At 37.6% G+C, this 26,102-nt stretch overlaps 4 protein-coding genes across 8 annotated transcripts; 2 read left to right on the forward strand and 2 right to left on the reverse strand.

Annotated features, from left to right (window-relative positions):
* Nucleotides 1-92: 92 nt before the first annotated feature.
* LOC109853604 (mediator of RNA polymerase II transcription subunit 14) lies at nucleotides 93-9,574 on the reverse strand. Of its 3 annotated transcripts, none has more exons than XM_020425879.1 (25): nucleotides 9,438-9,574; nucleotides 9,008-9,213; nucleotides 8,787-8,919; nucleotides 8,535-8,708; nucleotides 8,308-8,433; nucleotides 8,000-8,179; nucleotides 7,721-7,914; nucleotides 7,517-7,634; nucleotides 7,245-7,386; nucleotides 6,945-7,149; nucleotides 6,701-6,860; nucleotides 6,358-6,565; nucleotides 5,084-5,262; nucleotides 4,696-4,942; nucleotides 4,423-4,566; nucleotides 4,194-4,337; nucleotides 3,947-4,116; nucleotides 3,652-3,846; nucleotides 3,308-3,565; nucleotides 2,996-3,242; nucleotides 2,513-2,883; nucleotides 2,234-2,389; nucleotides 1,890-2,159; nucleotides 1,539-1,793; nucleotides 93-1,353 (listed from the first exon to the last, which is right to left on the reverse strand). In XM_020425879.1, the coding sequence occupies exons 2-25, from the start codon at nucleotides 9,154-9,156 to the stop codon at nucleotides 1,189-1,191; spliced, it is 4,590 nt and encodes a 1,529-aa protein (XP_020281468.1). In that variant the 5' UTR covers nucleotides 9,157-9,213; nucleotides 9,438-9,574; the 3' UTR covers nucleotides 93-1,188. The 3 variants fall into 3 exon arrangements, with proteins under 3 accessions (XP_020281468.1, XP_020281469.1, XP_020281467.1); XM_020425880.1 differs by having other exon boundaries at nucleotides 93-1,308; nucleotides 5,084-5,295; XM_020425878.1 differs by having other exon boundaries at nucleotides 5,084-5,295.
* A 787-nt stretch (nucleotides 9,575-10,361) lies between these two features.
* LOC109853596 (thyrotropin-releasing hormone-degrading ectoenzyme-like) lies at nucleotides 10,362-20,732 on the reverse strand. 3 transcript variants are annotated; one of them, XM_020425861.1, is made up of 14 exons: nucleotides 20,623-20,732; nucleotides 19,577-19,698; nucleotides 18,804-19,330; nucleotides 15,028-15,492; nucleotides 14,676-14,853; nucleotides 14,379-14,523; nucleotides 14,059-14,140; nucleotides 13,314-13,579; nucleotides 12,845-13,128; nucleotides 12,501-12,685; nucleotides 11,902-12,327; nucleotides 11,682-11,751; nucleotides 10,986-11,093; nucleotides 10,362-10,651 (listed from the first exon to the last, which is right to left on the reverse strand). In XM_020425861.1, exons 3-14 carry the CDS (start codon nucleotides 19,304-19,306, stop codon nucleotides 10,508-10,510), a joined length of 2,856 nt encoding a protein of 951 aa, XP_020281450.1. In that variant the 5' UTR covers nucleotides 19,307-19,330; nucleotides 19,577-19,698; nucleotides 20,623-20,732; the 3' UTR covers nucleotides 10,362-10,507. The 3 variants fall into 3 exon arrangements, with proteins under 3 accessions (XP_020281450.1, XP_020281449.1, XP_020281451.1); XM_020425860.1 differs by having other exon boundaries at nucleotides 13,314-13,723; XM_020425862.1 differs by lacking the exons at nucleotides 10,362-10,651; nucleotides 11,682-11,751 and having other exon boundaries at nucleotides 10,992-11,093; nucleotides 13,314-13,723.
* A 1,308-nt stretch (nucleotides 20,733-22,040) lies between these two features.
* LOC109853634 (magnesium transporter NIPA2) lies at nucleotides 22,041-24,607 on the forward strand. The gene is made up of 5 exons (XM_020425938.1): nucleotides 22,041-22,462; nucleotides 22,580-22,702; nucleotides 22,785-22,927; nucleotides 23,035-23,779; nucleotides 24,539-24,607. Exons 1-4 carry the CDS (start codon nucleotides 22,363-22,365, stop codon nucleotides 23,770-23,772), a joined length of 1,104 nt encoding a protein of 367 aa, XP_020281527.1. The 5' UTR covers nucleotides 22,041-22,362; the 3' UTR covers nucleotides 23,773-23,779; nucleotides 24,539-24,607.
* Nucleotides 24,248-25,574, forward strand: LOC109853635 (protein cornichon). Its single transcript, XM_020425940.1, has 4 exons — nucleotides 24,248-24,354; nucleotides 24,539-24,607; nucleotides 24,698-24,954; nucleotides 25,030-25,574. Exons 1-4 carry the CDS (start codon nucleotides 24,274-24,276, stop codon nucleotides 25,052-25,054), a joined length of 432 nt encoding a protein of 143 aa, XP_020281529.1. The 5' UTR covers nucleotides 24,248-24,273; the 3' UTR covers nucleotides 25,055-25,574.
* Nucleotides 25,575-26,102: the final 528 nt, after the last annotated feature.

The following is a 26,102-nucleotide window of genomic DNA, read 5'->3' on the forward strand; positions in this document are numbered from 1 at the left end:
CAAATTTTCAATATAATGATGATTGCGCAAACGCGCGCGGAAGTAGAAACGAAGAAGGAGTCTCCGATTGATCTTTGTAATATTAAAAAAAATATAATACAATATAAGGTTTTATTTGTATATTAAAGTTTGTATATTAAATTACATTGTGTTGATTATAAAATATGCTACGTTTTTACTCGTCGCAAACACGTCTGATGATCATATACACGTACGTACATTTTTTACAAATTTAAATAAAAACCTTGGCGATCCACACCAATGGTGAGAATAAACAACAAAAAAGTAATTTTATTTTATTAAATTATTTACATTGCTAAAATGACTTTTCGTTATTATCCATTACCATATTCGATGAATCGTAGCTTTTTTTTTTTTTTAACGAGGTTTTAATTTAAATTTGAATTTCTTTTTGGGAGCTTGTGTTTGTTTGATTGATAATAATTTTACACCTGCGTTCTCGCAACTAATGTCTTTTTTTCTGTAACAACGTCGTAAATCTCACTGTTGCGTAATCACAATGCAAATGTATTTGCTCAGTAGAAAGATACAGATTTGTACTATACTTGTACGAGGGAGTATGTAATATTTTTTCAGATAAATTTTTTACATTGAAAGCGAGAATATAAATACAAAGAAGTCGGCAAGTAAAGTACAATCTCATTTGGATATTACATGAAACAACGATCTATACATGTTTAGCGTCAAGGTGTGATGTGTACGAAGCTTGTAATTGATGAGACACACAGAAAAACGTCTGCGATAATAAATTCGGACGTGAGATTGTCATATGTAAGAACAGTAAGGCAAAAGTACTCTGAAATCGGTGCTTCGTCGTTTGAAGCCTTTACTAGAATATTTACACAATTCTTGCGTTTAAAAAAAAAAAAAAAAAATTAAAACGGCGAAAATACGTGTCCAGAAATCTCGGTACTTTTACCTCAAGTCAACTATTTCACTTTTTACTCTTGTTCGACCTCGGATGACACAGCAAACATACAACAGCTTAGCTCTCTCCTAAAATACCCCGTGTTGAATGTAAATCTTCTTGTCTTGTGGAATAAAACGCGCGCGGATCGTTTCGGCGAGTCCTCTGAATAGAAAACGTCGAAGTTTTACATTTGTCTTTTAGTTCATCCACGTTGGATGACCCGGCAGACAGAGGGGATTAGGAGAGTAAAGCAAGTCCTATTGAGGCGGGCCGCCCATCATGCCCATCGGTGGCATCCCCTGAATTCCGTACGGTCCTTGCGGTGGCCCCTGACCGCCGGCCATGGGCGAGTGCATCTGCATCGCCGTGTTCTGCATCTGCTGAGTGGGAGTTACCTGATTACCAGCGGGTGACGCCACGACCTAAGTAACATTGTAATTTCTTTTGTTTTAAAAATTTGAAACGTCGCCCCGCAGCGCGACTGCGTCAAGAAGCAGAAACTTTTGAAGATAAAATTTAAAGAAAAAACGTAATATTGTGAAAATACACGAGCCAATAAGAAGATAATATATTTTTTTCTGTGTTTGGTCACGTGTGTGTTTGTTACCTGCGATATGATCGGTTCCGACGGTAGCGTAAAATTCGCTAAGAGATCTCTCACAGCCGGGAACAGCGAACATTCCGACTGATTAGCGCCGTATTCTGCGAATCTCTTCAGTTGCATACTGACTGCCGCTAACGGTGAGCTAACGTCTCTTCTGTCCGCTAACTGGGTCACATTCGTGGTGACGTCGTACACGAATGGTAATACCAAAGATGGTGTCTCCCCTTGATACGGTATACCTATCCTCGTTATTTGCAACTAACAAAACATCCGAGAGATTATCTCGATAATCGGTCGAGACCAAAGTATACATAAGTAAAAATACGAAGATGAAGATGTGAATATGAGACTCACGAAAAACAAAATTTTGCTCCTACAAACGTGTACCCCTTCCGTGCCAGGAGGAACGATCGGTCCAGCGGAAGGAGGGATGCGCAGACACAATTGCACGGACCACTTTAATTGCTGCTGCTGCATCAGACTCGGGACCAGTTCCAGCTTCATTATCTGTACGAAATCTTTCAACACTTTGAAACGTATATTGAGCATCTTTCCGAAACCGGACAGCGTGTTGTGTTTGTAAGGCGGGGCGGCCACGCGTGTGTCGAAGAATTTCTCAATGATCTGATATAAAACATGTACAATCGATTATGCAAGATACAAAACTTGAAATAAAAATACGCAAACGTTTGGTTTACCTGCAGTTCCTCCATGCTCCATTGATCTTTATATTCCGGAAGCGGCTGAACTTTGATATGGAGGGACTGGAAGTGTTGTTGATTTAATCCGACCCTGCATTGCAAGCTTTCGACTTTGAAGTGCACTATACCAGGTTCTGTACTGATATTAGTTACCTGTCCACATATATAATGCTTTTTGTTATATTTCTTACCATCATTAGTCTTGTAAATTTTATTAGAATTTTTTATTAGAATTTTATATTATAATTTATATACAATTTATACAAAAATACTTACACACTCATCGGTCTGAATGAAGCGCTGCAGTTGACGGCGCATGTAAACACAACCTAGGAACCGTTCGAGAGGCGACATGTCTGGACCCGGTAGACCGGACGGATGAGGTGAGGGACAACAGAGTAACTCTAGCGCTTCGTGCGTAAGAAGTGTCGGCACGGCACCCGCCCACGACCTCGGCGGCAACACTCGGGATATGTGACTGCCGATTTTGTGGTCGGAGGCCTGCGGGCTGTGCATCGCCGCGTGACCTGGGCTCTGTCCAGGTCTCGCGGGGGAGGGTCTTGGTACACTCGGAGACCCGGGCCAATTGGAAGCGGCTGGGGACGCCATGCTCTGAGAAGACGGAAAAGGACTACCGTCGATGTGACCTACAAGTCGATATTAAATAACACATGTATGTAATACAAAGATAACAAAAACGGATTTCTAATTAAATGCATTACTTTATACAGTAACACATAATAAGTGTGTTGTTCACACCTGTTTGCATGAATGAACTAGCGGGAGAGTGTCCGACTTGAACGTTACTGCAGGGTCCGGGCGACGACGTTGGCATGAGACCAGCCGGACTAGGAACATGCATTGGATTTAAAGGACTATTCGCGACGAGACCTGACCCGGGCGACGGATGTGGCAGCATATTGGGTGTATTTGGCGGCAACGACGGCGGTGACGCCAAATTGAACGAAGTCGCGGGACTGCTTCCGAAACTTTGATGTTGACTAGCCTAATAAGAAAATATTTGAAATCATCCCCTTTTTTAGGGGGGTTGCATTTAGCCGGATAATTTACCTGAGATATATTTGCGGTATGAGGACTGGCTGGTGTATGGGGATTACTGCCTGATGGCGGTGTGAGCGGCGGATGAAATCTCAAACCCTCGCGTTGTTGCGCGGGCGACTGCGGACCGCTCCTGTGATGACCTAAGAAACCCACGTTGCCGCCACCACCGTCGCTGTCCATAGTGACGGGCGACGGTGGATTATCATCTTCCGATTGAGATCTTCTCCTGAACACTGCATTTTCGTCAACGTATTTCGACAAAAATGCCTGTTACAAAAATAATTTATCATTTTTAAGTTTATTTTCTTGTTATCTAAAAAAAAAAAAAAAAAAAAAATCAAGATGTTTCTCACCTTGAGACCTTGTGTAGGCGTGAATTCGTCAACGACGTTACTTCTGTCAAAACGACTGTACGCGCCGTCGCGTAAACTCACCAAGCCTCCACCACGTAGACGCAATTCCAGACAGTACATTCCCTGATACGCGATACGCACCAAAGTGACACATTGTGGCATTATAGTAAAAGTTTGCACTGGCACTCGTGGTCTCTGTGTGGGAAAGAGTTTAGTCGCGTAAAATACGAACTGAAAAAAAAAAAAAAAAAAAAAAAAGAGAGAAACAAGACAAGCGCGCGCGCGCGACACTTACCGCGTGAACGCACAATTGAGGAATCGTCGGCAATTTGCTGATTGACGTAAGCGGTTGAAGCGTTTCGCTAAGTATGTGAATTATTTGCGCTAAATTCGTGTGTCTGTTCAAGTGGGCTTCAAGTTGTTCTTTCATTATAGAATGCGCATTGGTCACTGGATTTGTTGGACCTACACGGAGAGATTAAACTTCCATAGATTTGTCACTGACAGTGTGATATGAAATTAAATTATTAACAGAAACGTACTTCTGCCAAACACCAACTTAAACGCTTTGTCGTTTATGCTCCATTGCACGGTTACGGTCGCACCTTGATTCGGGCCGTACGCAAGAACTAGTTTGCTATAACTGTAAGATTTAACGCTGACCATGTTGCGCAAATTGTATTTCTCTGAAAAAAAAATGAAAAATAACATATAAATTTTAAAATTTGATCAAGCGTACCGTACATGTATATGACTGCGCGACGCACATACCTATTTTGAAATATTCAGCTAAGTCGTGAACAATCGAATACAAGTGCACAATCTGCGCCCAGTCGTTCAATAAGGCGTCTACTGTGCGAGAAACGGTATCGGCCGTTCCCACTTCGTATTGGAAATAGACTGGTCTTCGCAAACCTGCAAGAGATTCGAAGTTCGCTATATTCAACTTCTACTTTATTTACTTTACACATTAAACTCTTAAAATGCAAAAAACTATGAAAAATAAATATTACGACAAATTTTAACGTGAGAAAATATCGGCACCTTGTTCCTTGGGATGACTACTGGATAGAGGACTGCCGTAAAACACGAATTCGACCGTCCAGGTTTTAGCCATACCCTTGCCCTGAACTCGAATCGACACGCTAAGAAGTCTCTTAAGCAGAGCGTGCCAAGCGCCAGTTGTAGCAACGCCTGGCGTTGGTGCGGGCAACTGAACAAGTTTGAGCACCAGCGCCGTGGCATTCGCTTCAACCTGAAGACCTTGATGGGCTATCTCTCGCCTGGTCAGCTGTGCATGTTATTAATATTACAAATAAAAAAAAACACACGCGAAGAAGAAAAATCGATTAAATATAAAACTGTTCTCCAGAGGCGCAAAATTACGCATAAAAAAAATTCAAACGATGAAAAAAAAAACGTCCAATCTTACTTCTTGGGCTAGAGTTACGAATGGTATTCGTTCGTCACACAGAGCGACAACGTGTGCCAATTCAGGAATGAAGTAAGCCGGATGCTTTGACCTTCTACTCTGTGACGTTCCGGCCGCGTCTATCCTGCCAGTGACCCCGGTGCTTCTACGTTTGTTGTTGCTCGTCGTCTCCACCACTTCTGTAATGCACCCCCCATCTTGATCATTATTCCCTAAAAAATCCACCCGTTAATCCCCCTAAAAGTAGCGGCACACGCATTACCAATACCACACTGAATCGCGTGTGTAATGCCAGATGTTAATGTTATTTATTATTTTTACACATATGAGTAATAATCGAGCGTTAGTGAGACTTTTTAATGATAGATAAAGAGAGAGAGAGAGAGAAAGAAAGAGAGAGACAGAGAGAATATTAGTTTCATTCGTTATCGAGGCCACAATACGGATTACACGTATGATTAAACATCACAAAACACAATTATATTCGCTTGCAACAACACAATCAATCAATCAGTCACATAAAAAAACTAGCTAGGCTACATTTATGCCAGGCTCGTGTTTCTCTCAAGTTTTGTTGTACAAGTTTACGATGTGTTTCGTGTGACACACATTCAATTTTTATTATCTCGTGATACGCCAATTGCCCTTCGATTAAACCTCAAATACACTTGGACACATACAATACAGATATGTTGTACGATGCACATAATGTACCACCAAGCAAAAAAACGATTGAAATGATTAGACATAGTTGTTAATAAAGAAACCTTGTGCTAGACGCAAAATTATAAGATCGATTCAGTATATTAGCACGAATCGATACGTTCCCTCAGGGTTTGTAAAAAAACGGTACAAGTCCAAAGTAACGAACAAACAGATTTTACGAAGACGATCATTACTCCGGATGTTTTACAGCGTATTTTACCCCCCGCCCCCCGTTACCTGTGGTTTTCGGACATCTACATGCTGATTTTCAACACATCAAATAAATCACATTTGATAAATAAAAAACGATGCAAACAATCATGTTAACAATCGTGTAATTTTTTGTTCAGAATTCAAGAAACACAAAGATCCGCATTTGTTGAGAAAATGATCAAAGTGTAACAAAATGGAACAACTCAAAAATGAAAAGAGAAAACAAAATCATAATAAAATGCGTAGTATCTAACATATGACACAGATATTCATTACAATATACTTCTTGCACTGATCCACGTGGTACCAAGATATATATATATATTGCATATAAAAATAGAGAGACGCGTACTCACCACTATCCACGCTCGTAAACGGGCCGTGAGTAATGACGAAAGTGTCGAACTCAACGAGACTTTGGATCTTCAAGTACATTTTCGGTATTTCCGTTTCTATACTGTCATCGTGCGGATCGTCTTCGATGGAACTGTGCTTCACTACAGCGAGATAGAAAGAGTATTCTATCTCGCAGGGTGAATTCTCTTTCTCTTTGAACGAAACGATCTGTAAACCATAAAATATTTGGTTGGAAAAACAGTCGCCGACAAAAACACACTTTTTGTCGGTCATTTGAACAAAATTAATGAATATACAAATTTTATAAATTTATAAAAATTATAAGATATATAATAAGTGTACCAGTATGACTGTGGGGTGTCTGTGCAATTGTATAAACATCCGATGTCTGCTGATCTTAGACATGGGATGGTCCGGATGATGCATAACGGGCAAACGTTCGTGAGACGAGGCTGGTAAATGTTGCAACGTTTTCTCGCAGTGTCTCTGCGTTATCCAAAATCTGTCAGAAAATACTTCGCTCGTAAAACCATTTTGCAAAGGCGAAGGTAAATTCATGGAAAATGTTGCAATGTGTTATTCGCACCTCAATTCGGACAAGAGTGTCGGAAGACGCAAATGATCACCGTTCAGGGCTGCTGTCAATTCTGGTATAAGAGGTGCATCATATTGAGGAATGTGACACTGCAGCATACCAGTGTGAGTATCGACCGTAACTAAGAGATACTCGGCGCGCAAACACGGTTGTAAGATCTGGACTTGCAAAAGAGCTGGAGATCCTCCCAAGGTACCTGTTAAACGTTATTCATAAATCTTTATTCGCTCTTTGTACGGCGTGTTGTAGAAAAAAAACTAATTTAAAAAATCAAAGAAATTGTCGACTTACATTCACAATCTTTCAGTATTGTTTGAAATTCTTGCTTCAATTCGTTTAACCGACTACGCGTCCGAATGTAAATTGTGTGTACCAGCAAGCATTCCATCGACAACTGATCCGACCTAATGGCTCTTTGTGCTATTTCATTTTCCTGTATCGCAATCGTTTACTGTTACGATATTTGACAACTGATTTGTTTTTGTTGTGCAACGAAATAGAATTCCTCGAAAATCTTTGTCAAAATTCACAAACTTTGTATTTTTTGTTTGTTTTTACTTTACCTTGTTACCCAACGAAGGAACGTGTACAACCGCAAGAGGTCTCGCTGGATCGTGCTGATCCACTTGAACGGTCAATCTGTATCCAAGTTCTGATCGCGGATCTTTGCTCGTTAATTCCCTAGAAAGATAATCTCACGTGTGAACAGTGAGACGCCGTATATTTTCTTTCTACAAATTAAATTTTCAGATTTGTAATCGCATTACCTCCAATAAGATATAGAGAGACATTTGCCAGCTGTATATTCGTCCACGTGAATACAATCGTCCAATCTGTCCCGGATTAGTCTCAACGTTTGCGAATACAGAACTTCCAATTGCAACGACTGACAAAAATAATGCAAAATGTGATACACCTCCGATAACGAATTGGTACTTTCAGCCAAACGCGATTGAACGACCTGTTTGTAAGTTGCATTTATTGAATTATTATCTTGGAACGTGAGACATTTAATTTGTCCAAACTCTATTAGAACGTTGACAAACCTGATGCACATAGCGAGTTTGTAAGGGATGTACCAATGCTTTTCCGTCTCCGGTTTCTCTATCCGAAACTAAAATTTCTAATTCTAACAATCTCCACGGGACTGTTGGTCCGTCACCCATAACCGTAAGAGACACTGAAAATTCTTGTTCAATAAGAAACGTCACTCTTCCTGCCTCGATCTGTAAATCCCATGTGCGAACAGAAAAATAATAAATTTGCCACATCAATTACAGCAACTTTTAACACAGTTTAAGTGTTTATATAATTTGTTCTTAATTTTTTTAATAAAAATGAATGAGTATTTCACCTTTAAGTTGCGCATCTGCGGTAACAAATTTCCAGTAACTAATCTATGCTGAATGACTTGATTCAGTCTTTGCAGCGTGGTTCTCTTTTCCGCAGGAGTTATAGGATCCGGAGGTACTATTCTTTCCTGATCAAGAATTAACACAATCAATGTATAAATTTTTTTAATTTTACTTCTCGTGCGATCGATATTTTGTTTTTTTCCATCTTTTTTTAAGATGTGCTTACTCGGATGCAAGCTGGTAATCTGCCATACGTCCCGGTAGTAAGTACTTCTACAGCTGCTGGAATATGAAAATTTGGCAATCTAGCATGCACCAAGGTTTCACGAGCCATCCTCGCCAGCATATCCGCGGTATCCACGAAAAGCAGTGACTGTTTATCCAAAAATGCCATAATGTGCTGAAACAAGAAGAAAAAACTTACTGGACTGTAAAACTAATTTTAACTCTTGTGTGCAAATGAAACAGCAAATCTTACCGTTGATTTGTCCACTTTTGACGCGCTGTTTGCCCATTTCACAAGTGCCAGTAAACGAACATACAATTGTCTGGTTCGCGCGGAAAAATTATAAATTTCAATCTTACGTTCCATGTCTGTCTTCCGAGGTAATCTAAACAGAACAAATGAGAGTCAAGATCGGACGATATTGTAGAGCTTCTAGCTCTCTGTTGAGACAATCAAATACCTCGTGTACTTACAGTTCAGCGAGAACAGTTAGTTCATGATATGTTCGTTGAATAATAAAATCTATGAGCATTCCCAGAGAGATGGAACCACCGCGATTACCTTCCTGCGGGATATTGTTTGTAACAGGAGTTTGGTGGCCTTCCAAAGGTACTGGTGCCATTTTTATGGTGTTTCCAAAGACCACTAGTATGTATCTTATTTTGACAATATCTTGCACCTAAATAATCATATCAACAATGTGTATATCCACATATATTTATCAATAAATATTGCTATATACAATAATTACGTGCAATAACTAAAGAAGTGATTACAAATATATACTTTACACACACAGAAAGAGAAAGTGTGTGTATGTGTTACAAAATTTTAACAAAAATATTTATTACACGCACGTCAGTAATAATACAAATTATTCGAGAATATAAAATTCGAACTTGCCTAAATTTTGTTCTCACAATGAATTTACGGCGATCGAAAACAATAAACCACCGCTGATTTCCATTTTACGAAGCGAGCAAGCACGGAGAAATAACGTGAATACAACAGAAATTCGCGAACCAGGCGCGGATCCCCGAGGGCGAGGAGAGCGGTTTCTCCTCTAGCTGTCAGTAGCGCTAACGAGCGCTTTATCAACTAACTATAGCAATCTTGAGAAACTGCGTCGATAATGAGTATCTGCAGGACTCGGCCGTTTCGGTTCTTTTCGTCGTTATTCGGTTCTCATCAGCGTATGTTCCGCTGTTTCGGATCATCACCGGAACGATAGATTGTCTGCGGACGAGTAAAAATTACTAAACAAAAACCTGGTTGAGATCTCTTGTTGTTTCTAATAAATCATCTTTTATTTAAATTTAGTACGCGTTACACATTATTTGCTCGGTGTTTAAATATCGCTATTACAATGTATTATTCATTACATATAAAGTATCGCTGTATCCGTAATTACCAAAAAAAAAAAAAAAAAGTAATTACACGCACAATCAGGAGCTTACCTGCTTTCTCGCTCAAATCCACGCGTTACAAAAAAACTCCAGTAAATATCCATTAGACAGCTCCATGAGAAATCTAACAGATTTCTAACGGAGGTTTTGTTCTGTGTGGGAAGTCGCGCAAAATAATGTTTTTCATTTAAAGTATTATTTAACGCAAACTGCGTGTGGGAAAGCATACACGCCCTTAACTGTACTGTACATATATATATATATATGTATATATATTGCAAAACGTTTATTGTATACTTTATAAAAACATTGGTTTTTTTATATAGTATAAAATATAATAATAATTTTGTTGGCAACAAGACTTTTTATAAAACAGCTAAATTTGTATTGTAAAAGTCTGCAATAAATATACATGGTCTTTCTTGTAAAACTTATTTTCAATACGACTTAACATAAGTAAAACTATAGATAATTAATGTGTACATATTGTGTACGCAATTATAATTGTTTGTCAGTATATATATATATATATGAATGTTTATAAAATTATATATATACTATATATGTTTATAATTTCAAGAAAGGATCCGTTATCATGTTGGGGGTGTCGAAGAAAACTTTCATGTCTTCGATGTAATTTTTCATTTGTGAATAACGTGAATTAATTTTGCTTGTTATAATTGACGAGTTTAAATTTTTTATTTCTCGGTCCTGCAACAAAAACGTTTGATTTTTGTGAGCGCTGCTGTGATTTATACGTTTTAACGTGCAATCTGTTCATTCTTCGTTTTTTTTCTATGATAAATATGATTGTACACACATGTGTGTGACCCGTGTAAAAAAAACAAATAATCTTAAGCCGGTATTCACAGTTGAATCTTACATTTAGATTAGAAGATTAATCTTGATTTATCTCGAGATGTTGTGTAGTCATAGAATATCGATGTGAATACCGACACCTTAATGTTAAGTTCAATAATAATAAATAGTAAGTGCACACACGCACACACACACACACACACACATTAGACTTTATAAAATTCACCTTGATTAATATGTAAGTCAGATCATGCGAACTAACATCTCCCACATAAAGTGTTCCATGTTCAATTTCATAAATTAATCTGTCTATAAATTCACTAAACAGTGTAATCTGCAACGAAAAATTTAAGAAAGATATATATCTAGTAGAAAAATTTAAGAAAGATATATCTAGTAACCAATACCCGGTAAAAAATTTTTCATGTATAAAATTGTATGGACATATTCGGTATATAAATTTGCATAATTAGATATAATAATTTTAATTTGTGTATAAGTATATATGATTATATATCAAAACTGTTTTAAAAATATAGTAAAAATATAGTTTTTTATAATTTTTTGTATCTAACATGATACTAATAGAGTTATTTTGTAATTTGATATGAAATATGATATCTCTGAAGCCATTCTCTTAAAAAAGAAATTCTCCGTGTATAAAATTGTATGGACATATTCGGCACATATAAATTTGCATAATTAGATATAATTATTTTAATTTGTGTATAAGTATATATAAAAAATTTTTTACCGAGTATTATAGAATATAATAATATAATATTATTTTATATTAATAAATAATATCTAAAACAAAATATAAATAAATAATATACATATAAATAATATATCAATAAATAACATATGTTAAATTAATGTTATATTTTTATTTTGTACAATTGTTTGTGTATCTAATATTTACCATGTCAGCTTTGTCCGACACATATATGTGATTAATAATAATACATAATACTGCATTAAATGTTACGTTCCTACAAAAAAAAAAAAAATCAAAAAAATAAAATCGGTAAAGTTTATCAACAAACTTGAGTATATCAAGTATGACGCAACAATCGACTGTGGTAATCATTAAAAATCGAAATATCATGCGTAGATTTTTTTTTTTTTTTTTTTTTATTCACCTGGGTTTAATACTTTCCAGGTTGTTTATTATTTGCCGGAGAACGTGACGATTTCCACCGAGTTTAGCAACTAAAGATTGTAAAAGAATCACTTCCTCGTTTATCGTCAAGTTTAGATCGTCACGTAGATGTGTAACAAAATTTGTGAAATTTCCATTTTCAAAGGTGATAAACGTTTCAATTTGCCTTTCAGATGAGTCGTTCAAAAAACTTGGCGCATGTTCAGTGTGGAGTCTCGCGGGATTATTGATAAATCTCTTGCCGTCCTCGTAAACAACATAAATGCAAGGCAAAGCTTTCAATATTGCGGGATTACGTGTGCTTTTGTATATGCTCAGTAATCTGTCCCAAATATATTTGTCTCCCGTTTGCAATCCCGTGCAATACATCCATTCATCCCACATCGGCAAAGGCGCGCTGTCGTTTCTGCGATATACACACACAAGATTCTTCGTTACACAAGCTCTTATCGAAGTATCGAGTTAGCTTATCTAATTTTAACAACCGATTTGTGAAACATTGCACGCGGAAATGTGAAACCCAAGTACGACAAGCGAGAATCGTGAGTAGATAAAATTAAAGAAAAAATATACTCATGCCTTTTAGAATGCGAAAGAGAATTGTTCAATCTAGCGGTAACCATTTCTATGCATTTTGAGTCATTGAAAAGACAAGCCCATTTTATGGCCTCTTGTCTTAAACATGTTCTAAACTCGTGCTCGTCAGGATCGTTCTCAAACGATATGTTTCTGAGAAGTTCGTTCACGATGTTCGACAAAAAGCGCTAAAAATGATCGAGTAATTAATTTTGTGACGCGTCATGTGTTTATTCGCAAATACATACGTCTTGATCGCTATAAGACGTTAGCTTTATATGTAAGTAAAAAAATAAATGCAATTAAGCAACAAAAAGTGAATACCGTTCTACGACGCTATTTCTCACCTTTATGCCGTCGAGCCACGTACTCGGATACGGAGTGATACCCGAAAAATCTTCGAGCATCCTGATCATGGGATACCACGCTTCATAATCCGTTTCTATCGACAAGTATTGTATGAGGTCCTCGAATATCATCTTAACTTCAACCTGTTTTTCCTTCATGAAATGATAAAAGTCATCGATGATTTGAGCACGATTGAGCACGTGTATTTTCTTATGGTCTGAAGTGCGTAAGTAATGCACGATTTTAATCCAATTATGTATTGGATAGTTGACGCGATAATAACCTGTTGTATAATTAAATAAAATAAGCTTTTATTTTTTATAGTAAAAAATTATTGTACATTTACAATTATTGTACATTTACAATTATTGTAAATTTACAATTATTGTATAGTAAAAAATTATTGTACAAAATTCTCTGAATACTTTATAATTGACTATAAAATACATAAAATATATTAATACTCGCCAATTTGTTGCACATTGCATATGAACCAATTACTGCTTTTGGACACAATAAAAGGAAACGACGTGCCAGGTCGTAACCAGACACTCTCAGATCTTTCTGGCCACGACGTTTCAAAATCGCATCGATTTTCCTCGGTGTAAGTGAAAGGAGTGTAGTAACCGATGTTGTGACCACCCCGAATAAAACTGCCTTGGGATACTCTGTATTCGTCATTGAGAGGTCCTCCGTGTGGAGACTCATGGTTCATCATCAATGGATAATTCTTACTAAATAACCAGTTTGGCATTACATAATACGTGTAATAAAAGGTACTCATACTTCCGGTTATTGTCACGAAATTGTCCACAAAATTATTTAATTTAACTTTCTGAACGGTGGAATATCCCATGAAATATCTGGGACTGAACGTGCTATAAAAAAAATGTATGTTGAAAAATATTGCAGATTATATTTCGAAATAAAACATATATTGGTTCTGTTTTCTCATAGATAAAATGTAATATTAAAACGCATCTTTCTCTACTGATACATAATTAGTCACTATCCAAATATCAATATAATATTTGAAAAAAATGTAAAACTGGATAAAGAGAAATAGCAGACACGAAGAAAAGTTGGGACATAGTGAAACGAAAAAAAGAATTTATGTCGAACATCCATTTGCTTTAGCTATATAAAATAAAGCAAATTTCAATAAATTTTGATTCTACTGAAAAATATTTTATTACGATGTATTATTACTCACCCCTGTTTTAAACTGTTTTGCATACTTTCCCAAAATATGTTTTCGGTAAATATATTTTGTAACATGCGCAATATAGCAGGTACTGCAACAATTTTCATATAGCTTATGTTACAAACTTATTGAATTTTTTAAACGTTCTTCAGTTTTATTAAAAATTTATATTTGTAATTATCTTATTACTTAATTTCATTTCGTTTATATAACAACAAAAATTTTTTTTACATATCGTAGGCATAGATTTGTAATAAATAAAATTTTTCTTTGTATTATTATTTACGTATTCACGAGTCTATGAACGAGATCGTTTCTTTTAGTTGTACCTTTGATGTAAGCGGGAAGAAGATATGTAGAATTAGCAATAGAAGTTTTTGATTCAATAGGCTCCATTAAACCGACGTCCAAATGAAGAGATTCATGTTGAGTTTGAATCACAAACAAATTCATTATTTTTGAATCTGGAATCGTCTGGAAGTAAAAATTTCGATGTTACGAATTGAAGACTTAATCGGGAAAGGATTCAGGCAACACACAACGAGCAAAATAAAATGTGTTCAGCAATAGTTTTGCAACATCTATATCAGACAGATTTGGCTATCAAAAACATTACATATAACAACCTTTTCGAGCGCATATAAGCCAAAAAACTCAGCTGCGCCGTATAACCAAGCGGAAGACCATCTCAACGGGTTAGTGAAAAGAAGAATCCATTGATGTGCCACTTGATGCATCACCAAACGCGCTACATTGTATTTGTGCGCAACCGAAAATTCGTTACGATAAATTATGTCTTCTTCTCTGAAATTCAGAAGTAATGTTAAAAATAATCTCTGAATCGCTGATAGATAATCGCTTTTTTTAATTGCTGCATCGACGACACGTGAATATCGAAATTTACACGCGTTAAAAACATGTAAACACACACACTTGAAAGACTGAATGAAAAAGTGACAAAAAATGTACATATTATACCTATAAAGAATGAGACCTAAAGTTGCGACAGTTTTGTAGGGCAAGAGACCTGAGATTGCGACGTGATTAACTTCGGGAACTCTTAACGACGAGTTTAATCTCTGCTCGTCTTCTAGATATCGCGCGACTCTTCCAGCGATGTCGCTCGCGAAGTCCGTGTAGGGCGCGATGTGGCTTCTGGACCACATGACAACATTGTCGAACGAGGGGTTTCTCTTTGATACGAATTGGGGCATTACAACGACGGCTACGGAGTACGTGGACATTGCAGGAGTGGTGCGGAAGTGCGTCCATATCGTGTCACGTTCGTCTTCCTCGCTCGCTCGTATTGGCATATTCGAGAGAGCCATGTAGGTTTTATGATGTCGCACGGAAATGTTAAAAGTCGTTTTGAACTCCGGATTGTTCCAACATGGAAATACTCTCGGAGCGTCACCTGTCTGAGTACGCGTTGCTGCCATCCATCTGTATAATATGTATATTATTTAACAATATAAATATGTTCATTGTTTATTCCACAAATATTACCCTGATAGGAAACCATTTACAAAATTATGTGACAAAATCTTGCACTAAAATTGTAATTTGCAATTATACAGACGTATTTTAGAAAATAGATGCAAAAACATTGATCTTTTCTGAAATATTTATATGTAGTTGTTTGCAAAATTACTTTCCAAAATACTATTTCGGCAAAAGAATAACGATATGGCGAATCATCTTAGCAGTATATTTGCAAAATTAATTTCACAAAAATTCACAAAGAAATTGTCCAATAATAAAAAGAAAAGAAATTCAGCTATGTGTTACGTCCTGGAGACTCCACGGTCCCCTTTTTCCTGCGACGCGACGCGCCAACGCATAGCGAACCCTTTTTTTTTTGGGTCAATAATAATAAATAACTCGAACGGGTCTCCTATCGTTTGGAAACTTAAAATTCCAGACGATAGGAGAACAAACGAAAAAATTATATCGGCGCCCGAAAAAGATAAACCGCGCCTTTAGACAACTACTCGTGCAGCTTTCCAAACAAACCCGGATATCTCCAGGTCATGAAAACGCCGGTCATAAAAATTAGAGCGGCCGGCGCAAATAGAAACTCCGGCATTTTTATTACAAACAAACAACAAAGGGTCTATGCGGCGTGATCGCAAAAGACAACACTCTCCCTTTTTCCTTCCCCGAAAAATCGGACGAGGCGACCGAAGCGAGAGATCGTCGCCGATTGGCGATCTCGGAAGTCGCTTGACCGACTAATTAACAAATAGGAACCAGCAAAGCTCAACTGAGTTCCCGATTGGGAGAGTCCTCGCTTACTCAAAACGGTATATAAGCCAGGGCTCTCGGAATCGAAAAACAGAAAGAACCGCGCCGCGTGTCTGAAAAGAGCCGATTTCAGTGAGCAAGCATAAGTTACAAGTGCAAGTGCGAATAGTGCGTCGAGAATCCACCGAACACCGAAGCCGCACCAGGTTCCGAACTACCTAGCCAGCCGCACGGGCCGAAGGGAAAGGAAATCGCAGCCAGCAGTCACATAAGTAGTAAGTCCACATAATTATATATACGGAAGTTCCACTTCTCGCGAAACAAAAAAGCTGACGTCGCGATTGATTTTTTGAGATATCGAGAACGAACAAATTAAACAAATCTATAAAAATTCGGAAGGGCTACTCGCGGTGTGTAACCGTCTTGGGTGGCAGCCGAAATTTTGGAAGGGCTACTCGCGGTGTATAGCCGTCTCGGGTGGCAGCCGAAATTTTGGAAGGGCTACTCGCGGTGTGTAACCGTCTTGGGTGGCAGCCGAAATTTTGGAAGGGCTACTCGCGGTGTATGACCGTCTCGGGTGGCAGCCGAAGTTTTTTTTTCTTTTCTTCATTTTCTTCCCTAAACCACGTGGTAAACAAGACTCGACATCTCCGAAAACGGTCGCGAAGCCAATCAATAACAAAAAACAATAACATAAATTGTAATCGCATAAAATTGTTTAAGTGGAACCCCGGCAGAGAATTTCGCGAACGGGTAAAAAGGCCCAGCGCTACCGACGCAACGCAAAATTGCGACGAGCGGCAGCGCTCGCGCAAGACGAAGCGGAGCCGACCAGGCCCATTGACGCCACCCCTCAGACATTAAGAAACGATTCCAGCAGCGACAATAGAATAGAAAAACCCACCGATATATATATACAAATAAATTACACGCGCACTCACACTCCCCGACGCATTCGCAACACACACACACAGACACACATACACACGACGATTCGTGGTATGACGCTCCCATCTACTCACCGATAACCTTCTACCCCCGATCCTCTCGCAGACGTTCAATCCTCCCCTTGTTCGCCTGTGAACAATCCGCCCCTTTCACTTCTTCGCTCCCCCTCTCCTACGCTCTCCGAACCCGCTAATCCCGCAGAAAATCTCGCGGATCTGCAATCCGCGCCGACTCCTCCACCCCCCCCCCTCGCTCTCCTTCCCCTCAACCATCTACATCCAGAGACGAACCCGCAGATGATGAATCCTCCGACTCGACACGATCAACCACCCCTCCGCTCGATCCTAGATTTCAACACTTCCTCCGATTAGCCTCCACCTATAAAAAAGCAAATCCGGAAAGAATCCCCTTTGTCCTTGACCCTCTAACAACAGATCCTTCCGAAATCTTCCGGGTGGTAACCACCACGCCAGCCAGAAAAACTCCTCCCAGTTAAATTCCCTTATATAGATGATATTCGCTTAGTTCCCCCGTCCACCATTTTTATACAATATTCCCTCCAAGTTCCGCAAAAATCCAGGAAATAATAGAAATTGATCTGGAATGATCTCTACACCACGAATCGGCGTCTAAACATGCTACCGACACAGTTACACCTGTAAAACCCCGCCGGAGGCCCCTCACACACACTTCGCGTCACGCATCCACACATATATTCCCCCTCTCTACCTTCCGAGCGATGACCCTCCGTTTCAATGTAAAATTCGCGATACCACATTCATCCACACGAATACACATCTCAAAAATTGTAATCCTAACACCCATTAAATGAATAAATTAATATCATATGTATTATAATTTCTCCGTTTAATTAAGACGACCTCTCATCATTCCACATCCTCAATTGATCGCACGGTCTCGATCCTTAGTCCGTGGAGTTAATTCTCCAGACTTGAAAAGAGACCAACGAGTGAGTGTTCGCTAGACAGAGTAAGATCGGCGTACGCCGTTGACCTGTCGACGAACATAAGCAAACTCGCTCGACTCTGTTGCAGCGGGATCGCCAACCTGCTGTGCGGAGATAGACAGAGAAACGACAGCTCTCTGTTACTCCACCATAGCCCGACCGTAACCGTGGGCCAGGACGTAACAATGTGATGTTTAAAATATGTAGAAATATGATTGCATATGAAGAAATGCAAGAAATCGTCGTCACTCATGATGTCATATTTGTGCAATATTTTCACAATTTGCCTATTGAAGGTAAATACTGTGAAAATGCATAACGACTTTTTCGCAATTTTTGACAGATATTATTTACAAAATTTTATTTCGACAAAAACTGTTGCGTTTTGGCGAATCATCTTAGTGCAATCATTGCAAAATCGTCGCCATTCATGATGCCATTTTTGTGCAATATTTTCACAAATGTGCCTATTAGGGTATATATGTGTAAATTACACATTGTATCTATGACCACGCAAGATATAAATATCCTGACAAGAAAACAACTTTCCTACAAAATATAGATCGTCATTCTCGTTGCTTCGAACATTACTCACGTTTTCTTTCCAGTCGAATCTATGCAGGAAGTTCGGAAAAAGCCGTCCTTATCGGTTAAATTACCAGAGAATTCTGTCATCAAAACGTATCTTCCGGATGATAACGTATGGTTGAAATATAGGACGGTAAATCTCTCGAGATAATCATCCAAACGTCGAATCGGCTCGTGAATTGCAAATATGTTCTCTTTGGATACTTGCGAATCTTGCTCGATCAATCTGGCTTTCGTTACAATTAAGTTTTCTACATGAAAACCTATACTTTGCTTCGTATCCTGGTGAACAAATGTGGCATTGCATTCACCGATAAAGACGCCACGTTCGATATCGGTTATTAGTTTCACATTGTAATGTTCCGGTGTTACGTTCAACGACTTCGACAAAATTTCATGGTTTTCGGCACACGACACGTTGGCATCGAGATTCGTTACCGCGATAAAAACTAACGTGTTACTCAGTAATAACAGTCGCAGAAAAGCCATGCCGATTTTTATCTCGCGCATCTTTAAAACATGAGTTTTTTTTGTCTGTTAAAGAAAAAAATGAAAACACATCGTAGAAATTAATTCCGTGAAGAAAATAGGAAAAAGAGTTACGCTAAACTTTATTAAAATAATATTTATCAAAAAAAAATAAAAAAAAATAAATTGTAGATTTAAACAATCTTCGTAAATTGCAGTATTCAATATACATATAAATTACTACTTAGTTTTTTTTTTTTAAAAAAAGATGAGTGATCTTAAATATTAATGAAGATACATTTTTATCTTCACCTTGTGTGAGATTGCGAACAGTCGCGCGTCCACGCGTCTTTGAACTCCTTACACCGCAATACTAAGTCTTTTTGAGAAATTCTGAAAGGCTGTCCAAAAGTGTTTTCCACAAATGACAAATTCTAAAAAGACAATAATTATTCCAACATTTGTACACACGTTACTGTGTGAACTTCGTATAGTTTCGATTGCTCTTGCGCGCGACCTTTACCGCACGCACGAAACTGCGCCGTAAATTTGATGATCCGATGACAATTTTTTAGCAACAATTTAAGAATCGTTTTTCGCGCGTTGTTTATTGCAATTATCTTCTATTTTAGATTTCTGAACAAGTAACTTCATTTTATATTTTTAAAAAAAGACGATATTCAAAAAATGGTTCACAACAAAACGAGACTTGCAACGTCACTTTGACAACAAATATATGTTTTTGTTAGAGAAAATTCGCTAATTTTTATATGAAACAATATTAAGACACAATATTATACATATAAGAATACTTCTAATATATAAATTATAATTTTGTAATGTTGTTTTATACACATAAAATTTGACGCTAATTTTGTTCACTACAAAAAAATGAGTTTTGAAATATATATAGTCTGTATCTGAAAACTGCGCTGTAATATAACTTAAAACAGTGCGACTGTTGAAAAATTAATTGATCCGCGTTTTACATATTTTGTATGTTAATTTTTCAAAAAACCAAATACATAAAAGTCTCATAAAGTGACGATTGCCAACATCTCATTCGCTACTTATCGACCAGTTTTTGAATTATGTTCTCTTAGAAAGATTTTACATAAATTGTACTTTTTAATATAAACCCTTACGAAAAAGAATTACTGGCAGTAATATATTGCGGCAGTGGTACGAAAGAATTACTGGCATTCTGTGTAATTGCCAGTAATATTCTCAGTGATTCCTGTAATACCTAATAATATTCTTGTGTGATTGTCAGTAATATTTATATTACTGACTTTATTTATATGTAATCGGCAATAGTTCTTTTTCGTAACTTCTTACAAAATCGTTGAAATACTTACATATCTCGACTTCTTTCCAAAGGACCGTCAAAACTAAAACTGAACAGCCGTGTCATAAACATGTGACATATATATTTAATATATACAAGTTTTTGACAAAGCAAGGTCAGTTTTTTGCATATATGTAATACTTCTATATTGCTAGTACGGTGCCGACCTGAAGCTCAAATGTTACGGTGCAAACAATATAGGCTGCGGTCCGTTTCATGCTTAAGCGCACATTTATCTATAGTATACGTGACATATACTACAGATAAATGCGCGATTAAGCATGAAACGGACCGCAGCCATAGTAGCCTCTCTCTCGCGCAAGGTCCAGCTGCTTTGTGCGCATGCGGTGAACATTCAAGCACGCTTGGGCATTTCTCTTTCTCGCGTTCTTTCTCTCACTTTCCAATGTTTTGTCTCACTCGCACTCGCTTAGCAGACGCGCCTGCGCATAATGACGCTCGACTATCTATGCCCATATTTGGACTTCGTGTGTCTCTCTTTTTCGGACCTCGTGCCTCTCATTGTGAAGATACACGACTAGCAATATAGAAGTATTATATATATGATTTTTCGCTAGACATAAACTTTGTTTTCCACGCAACACTTGCCTTTCTTTAGTTGCGACCGTTCACGTAAAATTGGCCAATGTCAACATCAGCATTGTGATTGGCCAATTCCGCGTTGTTGTCGTGTAAACGTAGCTTTGGCTGCGTTCCGCTATTCACTGTTTAAAACCTATGTCACACTACGGATTGGAATTGAGATTGGATTGAAATTTAACCAATCAGAAAAAAGAAAACCAATCCCAAGTTTAGTGATCTTTGGTCTGATTGGCCAAATTGCAATCCAATCTCAATCCTAATCCGTAGTGTGACATAGGCTTAAACTGAAAATCTATAATTCACATATACTGTTTAGATTACACTCGAATTAATATTTGGAGTCTCGATTTAGTTGACCGATCACAATCGATAAACTCGATTGAAAAGGACCGGCCCGGAAAAAAATCCTTAGGTGGTGAGCGGATTCGAACTCGAGACCTCCGGGTTCGCAGCCTCTGCACTCAGGGGCCGCGAGACCACTGGGCCGGTCCACGGATTCCTTTCTACACACACTGGGTGCGTTCAGACAACTCAACGGTTGCACAACGGTTGAGAGATAATCACTTCTGATTGGATCATACTTTTGGAACCGCATCAGATTTTGAAGAATAGTCCTATCATAAGTGATAATCTCTCAACCGTTGAGTCTGAACGCACCCAATAATAAGACTCAACGGCTGCTTTCCTTTTAGGAGACACAGTCGACACAAGTCGACACAATAGTCATTCTGTCTTTGTTTCTCACTGAATACTGAACAAAGACAGAATGACTTTTGTGTCGACTTGTGTCGACTGTGTCTCCTAAAAGGAAAGCAGCCAACAATGACCATTATCACGTAGAATGGCGTATGGACTAGCTCTAACCGGTCCGAGAGCCATACGCGCACACCAAACCAATGACCATTAACCAATTTTACGTCATGCTCTGATGTTGCTCCAACTTGTGTGTAGAGCCAAGAAGACAATCATGCTGATGGCTGATACAAAATGACAGATAATATCAAAAAATGTAACGATGTTTTATTGTGTTAATTATAAAAGTAATTGTTATCTCAGTAACATATTGTTATTTGATTTGAAACAACCAATTGAAATTAAAACGTAAAATATATTGGATGGATTTCGGCGCATCAAGTGACGGTGAAACATGAGTTCCACGACAGAAATGACGAACAACGATGCGAATTACGATACGACAAGTTTTTATATCGGCTTAGGATTAGCTGTTAGTTCCAGTATCTTCATAGGTTGGTGTCTTCAATTTCTTTGGTATTGTAATTTTTTTTTTTTTTCCCCATGCTTCTCGAATAGATTTCAGTTTTGACCAAGTCAAAAAATGTTTTCTCTCGTTTTTTTAAATACAGGTGCCAGTTTTATCATAAAGAAGAAAGCTCTGATTCGGCTTCAAAGATACGGTGGACTGAGGGCTTCATCCGGAGGTTTTGGCTATTTGAAGGAATGGATGTGGTGGGCTGGTCTGGCATCTAGTATGTATATAAATCAGAAATTTTAAAATATCTCGATCAGTTCTTTTTCACACACAAACACTTGAAAATTGATGTTCTATAGTGGGAATAGGAGAGGGAGCTAATTTTGCCGCTTATGTCTTTGCTCCGGCATCACTTGTGACACCTCTGGGTGCACTGAGCGTTTTAGTATCGGCTGTACTAGCATCTAAGTATCTTAACGAAAGATTAAACCTATTAGGAAAGGTGAGAAACATCCTTAGATAAAGAAACAATCAAATTTTAACATCAATAATTTGTATCTATGATTGTTGTTAGAATTTTCAATATTTTAATGCCACGCCATTTTTTAGGTAGGCTGTTTGTTATGTATCTTAGGTTCAACTGTAATAGTATTACATTCCCCCAAAGAAGAGGAGGTCAGCAGTTTGAGCGAGCTGGTCGTCAAAATAAGAGAACCTGCTTATCTGCTGTACGTTTTAATTGTGATACTGTGCACACTCTCGATCGTATTTCACTTCGGTCCGGTGTACGGCAAGCAGAACATCTTGGTTTACATTTGTCTGTGCTCGTCCGTCGGTTCTTTGACCGTCATGAGTTGCAAGGGTCTAGGTTTGGCGCTGAAAGAGACCATAACGGGTAACGAGAACGGATTCCTCAATTGGCTCACGTGGGTCTTCATATTCAGCGTTATTCTCTGCATAATGGTGCAGATGAACTATCTGAACAAGTCGCTGGACTTGTTCGACACGTCCATCGTGACGCCGATCTATTACGTCTTCTTCACAACTCTGGTGATAACAGCGTCCGCGATTTTGTTTCGGGAATGGAAGAAGATGAGCGTGGAGGACGCGTTGGGTGCTTCCTGCGGTTTTCTCATCATTGTGATCGCCATATTTTTGCTGAACGCGTTCAAGGAGATGGACATACACTACGAGAACATCAGGCACATGTTGAGACCCAAACGAGAATTACTATCGAGCTACAATTCGAGATGGAACGAGGATCAGGAAAGGCCGTCGACCAGAATCGAGTCCCAACATTTGCTTAATTATAATTGCGGGAATTCAGATCTCGCTAGAACTATTTAAAATTGATGTACGTAGAGAAAACACATATATTGTATATACAACACGCAACAACAACACGTTTGCAACCTCATGTGTACATAAATAAAAGTATTGTTAGGATAATAATTTATTTACAGTTTTGAAATCAAAAGGTATATATATTATTTGAAAGCAATAAAATATTCAGAATATTTCTCGATTTGATATAATTTTCATTAGATATCGCCAAAAAAAAAGACAGCAAAGAAAAAATATTAGTATCATTTATATTGATCAACTCACGTTGCGATAAAATTTTATTTGCGAAGTATTTTACATGAAAATAATTTTTTTTTTTTTTTTTAAACAAAAACCAAGTTGAACCCCAAAAAAAGGTTCATAGAACGTAATTTAAATACTTAAATTTTTCGTCGGACGAAATTAACGTCGTGATCTCACATCTCTGTTTCAAATCGGATAACGCGAATCTTATCACGTGATCTACTTGATAGGGGATTCGTCGTCGGTTTTTCAGCTACTAGAATGGCGTTCAGTTTCGCCGCTTTTTCTTACATCGTTGCGCTGATCGGCGACGTGTTTTTAATATTTTTTGCGATATTTCACGTAAGTGTCTCAGGGCGATCGTGTGCACGTTGCCGCGCCAATACTTGTCACTGACAATTAACAATAAACATTCACTCACGCCGCCACATAACCTCGACACGTAGTTACGCGCGTGTATATTTTCTATTTATATATATATATATGAATTAGCAGGCATGTCATGTCATGTCATGTCATATTTCAGGTGATCACATTCGATGAGCTGAAAACCGGATACAAGAATCCAATCGATCAGTGTAACAACTTGAATCCGGTAAGAGAAAGCTGAGACGCGGTCTATGAAAAAGTACATAGTTCATAGTTCGTTATTTAAATTGTTGATGTCACTGCGCTGTTCTTTCAGCTGGTGTTACCAGAGTACATACTGCACATCGTGATCAACGTTTTGTTTCTATTCAGCGAGCAGTACTTCTCGCTGTTCATCAACATTCCGTTGATAGCTTATCATGTGTGGAGATACATGCACAGGCCTCTGATGACAGAATCGGGCCTTTACGATCCGACAAGTATAATGAACGCTTACGATCTGTCCATGTATCAAAGAGAAGGATGGATTAAGTTAGCGTTTTATCTCCTTACCTTTTTCTACTATTTATACGGGTAAGAGGATTGTTGCATCTTCAATTTTTCAAGAGTGCGAATCTTCGTTTCTGACTTGTACAATTTGCATTTCAGAATGATCAGGTCACTGATCCATTAGAACAGAAACGCTCCCGAAGTCTGCGGAATGAATCCCAAGGTTTGAAGAGTGTTCTAGTGTTTGTTTTTTCTCTTTTTTTTTTTTTTTCCCCTATAACTGTGCGCCCTCAATTTAGTGCGCGCGTAAGTCGCGGCAACAATTTATTGCTACGAGAAACAAGCAACGACAGTTCAAACTAACTTGTAATGTATCGTGTGGTGAGGAAATCCTTTAAATGGTATCAAGGTATGCAGCTGCACGACGAGATACATCCAGATATTTGTCACACATAAGGATATACAAATAACATATTATTTATAAGACTAAAAATAAAAGTTGAAGGTGGTTTGCTCCGTTTTTTTCACAAAAACATTTATTGTTACTTTTTGTCGGACGAATGCGCAAAACAAGCATATCTTGGAAACGCAATATAAATTGCTTTCTTTAATAGAAGAAAAAAAAAAAAATTTATAGAATCTGTAATTTTTAAAAGATAAGTTCAAATGTAGGAGTTCCATTAAATGTGTCGTTTTGATATGTTTTTACATGTGTAAAATACTTTTTTATGTACAATATATAAAGAAATATGTATATATATACACACACACACATATATACATATATATATATATATATATGTATATTTGTATGTATAATTTCAATTGACTTTTGTATATTTTTCGTGAGAGCGATCACGGTTGTTAAACAAATAAAGTGATTAAAATTTAAAATATTTATACTTCTCTCTTTTGTACATTTTAACTTTCAACGTATTTGTAATATATATATACATATGTATATATTTGTAATTTTAGCGAATTGCATTCGTGTGTACAAAATATTTACGAAACAACTCTTTTTTGTTCTAAAGTTCGTGAATTAAAAAAAATTTCAATTGCGCGGCATTTTCGTGCGTATGAAAATCAAACTTTTACGAAGTTTGTGTATATTTGTTATACAATTGTGCACTTTGTAAACTTTTGCATCAAAAATAAAATAATTGCAGTTTTAGAAGAGAGTAAAAAAAAAAAAAAAAAAAAACAAGAATTTATTATAATAATTGTATGAA

Source organism: Pseudomyrmex gracilis, unplaced genomic scaffold, assembly GCF_002006095.1.
Source record: "Pseudomyrmex gracilis isolate BER0280 unplaced genomic scaffold, ASM200609v1 scaffold_51, whole genome shotgun sequence".
In the NCBI taxonomy this organism is placed as follows: domain Eukaryota; kingdom Metazoa; phylum Arthropoda; class Insecta; order Hymenoptera; family Formicidae; genus Pseudomyrmex; species Pseudomyrmex gracilis.

Coding starts and splice junctions, on each gene's coding strand:
- LOC109853604 (XM_020425878.1), bottom strand. CDS start 9,156: ATGGCACCAGTACCTTTGGAAGGCCACCAAACTCCTGTTACAAACAAT. Junction 8,180..8,307: donor CGCAGATGCGCAACTTAAAG/GTGAAATACTCA, acceptor TGGGATTTACAG/ATCGAGGCAGGAAGAGTGAC. Junction 4,338..4,422: donor AGCTGAATATTTCAAAATAG/GTATGTGCGTCG, acceptor TTTTTTTTTCAG/AGAAATACAATTTGCGCAAC.
- LOC109853596 (XM_020425860.1), bottom strand. CDS start 19,306: ATGCGCGAGATAAAAATCGGCATGGCTTTTCTGCGACTGTTATTACTG. Junction 14,141..14,378: donor TCTTCCCGCTTACATCAAAG/GTACAACTAAAA, acceptor AAATTGTTGCAG/TACCTGCTATATTGCGCATG. Junction 13,129..13,313: donor ATGCAATGTGCAACAAATTG/GCGAGTATTAAT, acceptor ATTATACAACAG/GTTATTATCGCGTCAACTAT.
- LOC109853634 (XM_020425938.1), top strand. CDS start 22,363: ATGAGTTCCACGACAGAAATGACGAACAACGATGCGAATTACGATACG. Junction 22,463..22,579: donor TAGTTCCAGTATCTTCATAG/GTTGGTGTCTTC, acceptor TTTTAAATACAG/GTGCCAGTTTTATCATAAAG. Junction 22,928..23,034: donor GATTAAACCTATTAGGAAAG/GTGAGAAACATC, acceptor GCCATTTTTTAG/GTAGGCTGTTTGTTATGTAT.
- LOC109853635 (XM_020425940.1), top strand. CDS start 24,274: ATGGCGTTCAGTTTCGCCGCTTTTTCTTACATCGTTGCGCTGATCGGC. Junction 24,355..24,538: donor TATTTTTTGCGATATTTCAC/GTAAGTGTCTCA, acceptor GTCATATTTCAG/GTGATCACATTCGATGAGCT. Junction 24,955..25,029: donor TTTTTCTACTATTTATACGG/GTAAGAGGATTG, acceptor TTTGCATTTCAG/AATGATCAGGTCACTGATCC.